Below are 8,952 nucleotides of genomic sequence, written 5' to 3'. Positions count from 1 at the left end.
AGAAACCAACTAATATATTTGAGTAATATGTATGTTAAATTTAGAACTCAGAACTCAAAAACTTGACTTCCCACATTTTTATGGTAATTTAAATTGTAAAAGTGTTTTATACTTTCTATCACCTAAAATCAGTATGAGAAGTTTGTCAAGAGTTGGTGTAGATGAAAAAATTTATTCAGGATATTACTTTTCACTATAGATTGAAACATATTGATATAAGATATTATTGAATTAAGAATGCGTTGAAGATGAAACAGGTAGGTACAGTGTGAGAAGATGCATATGGTTAACAATGCGTCTAATTCGCTACAAAGACACTATCAACGTATTTGACTGAAATTAATACAGGAATAAAAGGTTTTGAGTTGTGGGGCCTATAGCAACCACTGGAATGGAAGGAGGAAAATGTTACACGAACAGAATGGTAGACAACTTTGTGGACAACTAAGTGTAAATTACAACTTTGTGGACAACTTTGAAGAACTGGGTATAGCAACCACTGGAATGGAAGAAACTTTCCCCCAAGTTCCTTCCCTCTCCTCTATACCCTTATAAATTTTGGCTCACCTCGCCAGAACTGATGATGGCTTATTTTTAATCATTTTATAAAAATTAAAATTTAATAATAATTAAATACACAATATTTAAGACAACACCATCCAATCTCACTTAAATGGTAAAATTATATTGAGGCAACTGAGCAATTATCAAACATCTCCACACTACTATTGTATTAGCAATCTCCAACACAAGACCAAACAATCCCATAATATCAGTCAAGAGAAATATTACAAGGAAAGTCTTAACAGGAAAAGAAAGTGAGAGTTATCAACAGTCAAGAGAAGTGAGGAGATTGACGGAGAAGACATAATATCCTGGAAAGAATCACAATAAAATTTATTTTGAGTTTCAGATTCAGTTAGGACATGCCGTCATTGCATAAACTCACTGATTCATTTTCTTGTATCAAAAATAAGAGTTCATAATTAGCAACTCAACAAGGCCTCTTACCTGAGTGGTCGCTGTTCAGCTGCAGTAAGCTCTGCAAACCTTCCTCTTGATATGATCTCTTTATTGAAGCCAATCTTCTCATACAGTTTGCCCAAGTTAAACTTCCCTGCAAGCACAGCATGTCAAAGCATCAATAGCCATACCTCAAACATGTATAGGTATCTCCTGCAGGATCCAAAGAAAAACTATATCCTAAAATTGCCTATGACAGCATAACCATACTAGCATTTCTACTTTTCATAAATTAAACATTCCTTTCTCATTTTTTTTTTCCTTCTCTGATACTTTGAGAAGAAAGAATTTTTTTATTTAATCTTACACACTGTAATTGTTATAATAATTAATAAATTCAGGGTGTCATTATCCAACATCACTTTGTTTCATTCTTAATTTTATCCATGAGCTTTGGGCGAGTGTGTTGGATAAAATTGTCAGTTTAATTGAGCATTAAATACAGGCAATTTGTGTGGCACATAAGAAACCCAGTCACGAAAGAGAATTTCACAAGGTAGGAATGGCAAGTTTGCTCCTTTGTAACTGGAAGGTCATGAGTTCAAGTTGTAAAAACAGCCCCCTAGCACAAAAAGAAATGCAAAGGGCAGGGTGTAAATACCACATTCGCAATGTGCACTGGGGACACCCCTCCCCATGCCACATTTTTATAGAACTATAGTTACATCTGATGCACTGGCTACCATGTACTTAAATGTCCAGGGAGAATCATATATATTTTAAATTTGTCTGCCATATCAGGAGGCATACATTTATGAGGCAGGTCTTCCAGTCAGCTCTTCTCTCTGTTGCTTACAGGTAAACGAATGCCTTAAGAATAAAGCAAATAGACTTTGATCTCCCTTTCCAGGCATAAATTCTATGTTTGCAGAACAGATGTAAAAGGATAGAACAACAATTAAATTTTATCTTTTCAGGAATTGTTAAATATCAACCACGGCATCCATTTCCATTATTGATCAATGAATTGTTTTCTTCTGGTTCTATGTATTTAATGCCTCTTGGTCTAAAATCTAAATGTTCTGTTCAAACACCACCCTTTCAACAACTAGTTGAACTTTAAAATCCAGGGAAAATGGAAAATAGAACTAAATGTGGTGGAATACCAAAATATCTTGGCAATATCAAACCAACACTGACAGATCCCTAGGATTACCTAAAACAACTCCAATTGAACCAGTTAAAGTAAGATTCTCTGCCACTACAACTCCTCCTCCCATTGCCATGTAGTATCCTCCACTAGCCGCCACATCAACCATTGATGCAATGACTGGCTTTGTGGCAGCCAGAAGTCTGATTTCCCTCCATATCCTGTACAAAGATAACATCGACAATAATCCAATTGAAATCAGCCATATGTGACTACTGCAACTACCAAACTTATTATGTTGGATTTATTTATTTATAAAATATAAAAGAATAATGTTGTATTGTATCTGATTAGTTTAATCAATAATACGTGATATAATTAGCTGGTGATAGCATGTCAGCAAAATAACATAGTACCATTATAATGAATATTTCTCTTTTTATCCGGCCAAGAGCAGCGGCGGATCCACTTGTGAGCTAGGGCAGCCCACAATTAAAATTAATTTTTTATATAAAAAATTAATTTTTTAATGTAAAAATAATAACCCAGTCAAAAAAAAAAAAATTACAACCCACCCCAAAATTTTTTATGTGTCTCTACACTCAAAAAAAAATTTCAACCTCCCTCTACATAAATTTCTAGATCCGCCCTTGGCCAAGAGGGAGAAATCATGGGCTTTTCACAAAGGTTTAGGTCCAGCCTCAATTTCAACCAATCTGAACCCACCTTGAGGAGTTGGATTGAAAGCCCAACTGGTTCAAATATTTCAAACTTCTGTAATATGACTTCGTTGGGCTTGTTGCTAGAGATCTTGGTAAAGACGTTGTGCTACCCTCAGCACTTGTTCCCCAATAGCCCTACCCAGAGATTCTGGAATTCGGGAGGGGTTGGGGAGCTCAGCATAGGTCCAGGGAGCATCAGTTAAGCTTTCAACAAAGACACAATGCAACTCAACCACTAAGAGGTGATGCGGTCAACAGTAACACACCCTTGATATAGGTCTTTCTTCACAGAAGGATCTGACAAACACCTTGATAAGAATAGTGTCATGACCCTAAAAGGCGGGCAAGGGCATGAATGTAATTATTAGTTAGGGGGCAAGGCTGTAATTAGCCTAGTATTGTAATAAGCCATAGCTGTACTAAACGGTTACAGCTCTAACCACTTGTACCCTTGCAGTTACAACCATAAGGTTGCCTATGAAAGGATAAGAGGCGCCGAGGATGAGATTTATGTAATTGGCGTGGTGTCGATCCTATGCATTGGTGTATTAAAATATCAACGATACTATATGATTGTTCTAATCAAGAACGATTATACGTATTTATATGCCTAATTTAGTGGTGCATGAAATATGTATACATCAAACATAAAATCTATCACCTCAAAGTCTGCAAATAGGATATTCTATACAATCCAATAATCACTTAACGATAAATCTTTAACCGAAGTAATATAACGATTGAATGTGTATTCCATGTGGTGTCATATTAGTCAAAATTAATTTTGAATTTGATCATATGATGAGACTAATAGATTTGACATGTTGTCCATGATCTCGCATCTTGTTAGAATATAGGATGATAGAAGGACTGTATTACACGAAATCGTAATAAAATGTTCATTATACCCGCTTCACATTAAATTATGAAATCATCACATATTGCAAAATATCACTTATAATTTACGAAAATTAATAATATATTATTTTCGTTACTAATTTAATCATAAATCCAAAAAGTTTCACCCAATAAAAAATTATTTTTAAAAAAAGAAAGATAAATTAATAATCAATTTTGGCGTATTTATTTATTAAATAAATAAGAATAATTAAATATTTATATTATGAATAAAATTATTTAATCATTCATAATTAGACTAAGTTTAATACTGACACATTAAGCCCAGCCCAATAACATTTAGGGTTTTCAGATTCCTATAAATACGACCATAAGCCCTAAATTATATGTAACTATAAATTAGTTAGAAAATTTCTACTTCTTCAATTGAGACAATCTTGGATCAAAGTATGGGTGGCAATATGGGTTGGCAAGTCGTAATCGTGTCGTGTTGAGACACACGTATAACACGTATCAAGTTAACCCAAACACGACTCATTTAATAATCGTGTCAAATTTCTTAAACCCAAACACGACACATTTATTAAACGTGTAACACGACACAACCCATTTAACTAAACGTGTCGTGTCACCTGTTAACCTGTTTAACTCGTTTAATTTAAACGGATCGTGCTGTGTCACCTGTTAAACGTGTTATTTAGTTTTAAAAGTGTTATTTCGTGTATAATCGTGTTAACGTGTTCAGATCAACCCACTAACCATTTTCATTAAATGTGTCATTTCGTATATAATCATGTTAACGTGTTCGAATCAACCCGTTAACACGTTTAATTAAACGGGTCATTATGTGTCTAGACGGGTTAACCTGACTAAGACACAAAAATAATCGTGTCATAATCGGGTTGACCGTTTATAACCGAACTCGATTAACCCCAACCCTAGCCCACTTAACTCCATGTCGTGTAATTGGGTCGTATCCAAAATTGTCAACCTTGGATCAAATGTGGTTTTGGGTGGACCGACTCGGCATCCTATGCATGAAAGATTTTACAAGTGATCTAATGATGAAATCAAATTTCATCAACATGTATTCTTTCGTTTATTATTCGTTTTGTAAATAGTAAAATTCTAAAAGACATGATACCTGTAAATTTGTATTCTACTGTGTATGATCAGATCTAAGTTTTTTAATAGATCCACAATCAAAGAGACTGATGACGCACACGACTCTGAGCTGTGATTCTATGTTCTCTTCAACTGGTAGGACGCACATGTTGGGGCAAGTGACGGATCTATCGTTGGACGGATCGATTGCATTGGGTCTTTCTCGTCATGGAAATGGTGTTGCCGACGAGCGTGGGGCAAAGCGTCAGTGATCGATGGTGTACGATGGTCACTACAATGGCCAATGCTTGGTTGCTTTCGCCTGTTGCTGGCAACCATGGCTTGATGTACTTGCCATGGTTGCAGCCCTTTGCTTTCTACTTACCATGATCTTTTTCTCCTCGTGAGTTCGTCGTGGCCATGGTCGTTGTTAGTGGCGGAGCCACATGCAGCCAAGGGTGGGCAACTGCCCACCCTGAATTTTTAAAAAAATTATTATATATAATAATTTAGTATTTTTTAATTTTTTTTCTAAATGCCCACCCTAAATTTTTAAAAATTCTAAATTTTAGATATATTAGTCGATGAAGATAAGGTTATTGGGTGATTGCCTCTTATTGCCAAAAATCATCGGCCATGATGGCTGGTGGCAATTCCCAATCTATTTACGCACATTGAGTTTGGCCAAAAATTTAAGTTTAGATTTATGAAATTTGGCCATTAGATTTTATTGGTTTTTTGTGTATGTTGATCGATGGGAATAAGGGTGTCGAGTGATTGTCTCTGATCGTCGAAAACCATTGGTCATGGTGCCTGGTAGCAATTGCCAGTACTTTTTTCAATATTGGCCGAAAATTAAAAATAAGATATATAAAAATTTAACTCATTTTTCTTTTGTGTATGTTAACCTCCCTTGACCAGTTCTTTAACTATGTTTTAATTAAAGGGATTAATTTTTTTTATTTTTTGTTATAAACTTGTCAATTACATATTTGAAACTATGGTAGAAAACATATTTTGTTTCATGAAATTTGTCAAGATTGGACTACGTAATTGAATTGGAGATTAATGATTGAATGACAGTCTGTCATGAAATTTATCAAGACTCAACTACGCAATCAAATTGGAGATTAATGATTGAACAACTTAGTTGTGTATATTAAAAAATAGATATTTAATAAAATTGATAATGATATTATTATGCAACGTTATTAAAATATAAAAATACATCGATTGTATAATTTATTGATATATATATTTTAATATTATATATTTTTAAATTTTTTACATTATTTAATTTTAGATATAATTTTTTTATATTATTTTTAATTTAAGGTTTAATTTTTGCCCACCCTGCCTAAAATTCTAGCTCCGCCACTGGTCGTTGTCATGGGTTCATCGTGACCAACGACGCCATGGTCGATGACCCCTTCAGTCATTGTCATTGTTGAGAACTCGTTGATGGTTGGCGTGACCAAAGGCTATAGGCTTCCATGTCTTGGCCAACTGATGGCTCAAGCTTCTGCCATGGCCCACGATTCAAGCTTGGTGCTCAACATGGTGGATCAATCAATTGGTCGCCTTCTTCGTCGTGGGTTTTCTAAGCTATGACGAGGCTTTTATGCTACTAGCGATGGTTGGGTCGTTGCAACCATCCAATGACCTCAGGTCACTGCCATGGCCAAGATCTTAATGATGGCCATAGTAGTGACCTTTAAGCTTCTCTCATTTCTCTTTCTTTTTTGATTGGCTACCTCTGTGGCCTCCGTTAATAGAAGCAAGCCGACAACTAGAGCCGCCAACAATGATGGGTGAGGAAGATGAAGCGACCGACAATGACAAAGAAAAAGAAACCGATGGCGGCAACGCAAAGTGAGAAAGCAGAAACCTAGTGATGAAGGGGGAAGAAGATGTGTTAGACCCACTAAGTATTGAGTCGACCAGCTAAGTCAGATCCAAATCGAGTTTACTTGATCCATCAAGCGATCTGAATCAGGGTTAACCCAACTCATTATCAGCAAATCAACAACACATTGCGTGTGCAAATCTAAAGCCATTAATCCGATCCAAATCCACGACCCAATAAAGGATTTCAAAAAGAAAAAAGAAAAACAATTAGAATTATTTTTTTCAGCATATCCATATTTTTTAAATACTAATTTTGAAAATTAATGACATTATCTTCATGACATTTATTATGTGTTTTAATTGTCATAATAATTGCTTTAGTTGCAAATATTTATATTGAAAATGCATATGAGAAATATGATGTGCATATTTTGCATAATAGAAAATTATCTTATTTTCTACAAATATTCAATTTTATTTGCTCATCAATAATTAATTTGTATCAAGTTTTGGTTTAGTACTGATCTTGGACCTTGTGTAAGTCCTTTGGTAATGTTTGGATTTTGTGGATCGGTTCCACTTAAGCAATTGAGTCAAAACCTTTTAGTTGTGCATCACGAGCAATGACTTTGAACCTTTGCACCCTACTGACACATGTTATATCACATCTAAAGAAAAACACGAGTCAATACTTTATGTGGACTATTGAAACTCCAAATAAATGTTTACCACCAAAAATATCCTTGTTTGAGAAAAACTTCGCCATTAATCGCTGCGTGTAGTCAGTCTCATATTTGCTAAACTTATCAATGAGCTCGTCAATATTCATATCCCTAAACAAACAAAAAAACAAATCCACCAATTCAGGAGGATAAGTTATGCGAGTTTTTCTATAGGGCCAGACAGGTTGACAGGCAGGCTTACAAAATGGGGGTTAAAAAATTAAAATATCCTCACCTACATTACATTGGAATAAGTGTAATGCAAAATGGGCAAAGGCATTTTAGTCTTTTAACCCCCCTTCTGTAAACTTGTCTGTCAATCTGTCTGACTCTCAAGAATTTTCCCTAAGTTATACAGCTTTGATGGTTGCTGAGTAAGAAATGGAATTCACGAAATTCAGAAGGCTTGAGCTGTTGTGCATGCAAGCTACATAAAGTACATAAACTTCCAGCAAGAAATGAAGTTATTTTGGAAAAATTTGTTAGTAGCATTCAAGCATGTAGTTAGGCTCTGGCTCAACTTTTAAGGTTTTGTATGCATGTAATGTGGCACAGACCTGCATGCATTGTTTTAACTCGGAACAAAACTAGCCCAAATCAAGCATCTAATTGACATAGAACCAGAACGTGCTTTTTATGTTAAAATTTAAGTAACAAGGATTAGTAAGACTAATTCATTTGCATCTAGGCGTGATGATCGTTATATAAGTGATATGTATTACAGATATGCAAGATAATTTTTGTGGCCCTGGGTTTCGCAGGACAGACACCGTGGTTAATATTTTAGCAGTACCCTATTTAAACTTCAAAGTTATACTTTTTGATACTATTCTTTTTGGTAGTTTTCGCTTTTGATTACTCGGATTTTAATTCGTCAGCTTGAAATTAATTTTTGTGATTCAAGCTAACAAGGAAGATCTGAAAAAGAAGTCAGGAAACAGAGTTCTGTTTATCTTAACTATGAAGAAAAACAACAGGTTGCCACAAATGAGTCGGAGGCCCCCCCGTCGAACTCAAAAGGGAACATATTAAATAATCAAAAGAATAAAGCATTTAACTACCACACAACGAACAAGGAAAAGACACTAATGCCCTGAAACTCAGCTGGATATTGCCCCAACCCACCAAAAACCAACAAGAAACATACCTTCGGTCCTCCAAAAAGCAATTAGAGGGCTAAACACATACCTCGATATTATCGATCCCAGATCAAATGAACCACACTAGCTTTCCTCCGATTCTTCACAGCTTCCACCGAAAATAGTATCAACGGCAGGACAATCAGAAACTGAAGCTGAGAAGACAAGCCTAATGATGAGATTCTTAATGAAATCAGAAACCCTAGTTTATGTCTTGCAGGGGAGAGAGAGAGAGAGAGAGAGGAGAGTCAGCCTCACCTTGTTGTCTGCGTGCAAGGAGAAATCAAAAGGCAATCTGAATCGCGATTTGGCGTAGAGAATAACAAAGTCCCAAAACGATCGCGATTTGGCAAGCTACGGTTTCATCGAATGCCGAAACTTGCAATCTGAATTTTGAAACCACTGAAAGGCCGGGAAATGAGAGAGAAGGCCCTTCGGCAGCTCGG

The 8,952-nt window shown here is 35.6% G+C and overlaps 1 protein-coding gene across 2 annotated transcripts; it reads right to left on the bottom strand.

The window, feature by feature from the left end:
• Positions 1 to 751: 751 nt before the first annotated feature.
• LOC127792870 (serine protease SPPA, chloroplastic-like) lies at positions 752 to 8,952 on the bottom strand. 2 transcript variants are annotated; one of them, XR_008021227.1, is made up of 5 exons: positions 8,765 to 8,952; positions 8,556 to 8,675; positions 2,180 to 2,334; positions 1,012 to 1,117; positions 752 to 875 (listed from the first exon to the last, which is right to left on the bottom strand). XR_008021227.1 is itself a non-coding variant. In XM_052323491.1 (5 exons), the coding sequence occupies exons 3-5, from the start codon at positions 2,280 to 2,282 to the stop codon at positions 836 to 838; spliced, it is 249 nt and encodes an 82-aa protein (XP_052179451.1). In that variant the 5' UTR covers positions 2,283 to 2,334; positions 8,556 to 8,661; positions 8,765 to 8,952; the 3' UTR covers positions 752 to 835. The 2 variants fall into 2 exon arrangements, 1 of the variants encoding a protein (XP_052179451.1); XM_052323491.1 differs by having other exon boundaries at positions 8,556 to 8,661.

The sequence above is a fragment of the Diospyros lotus genome, unplaced genomic scaffold, assembly GCF_014633365.1.
Source record: "Diospyros lotus cultivar Yz01 unplaced genomic scaffold, ASM1463336v1 superscaf1, whole genome shotgun sequence".
Lineage (NCBI taxonomy): Eukaryota > Viridiplantae > Streptophyta > Magnoliopsida > Ericales > Ebenaceae > Diospyros > Diospyros lotus.
Note: the sequence above shows the minus strand (reverse complement) of the source record. Positions and strands in the feature narration are given on the sequence as shown.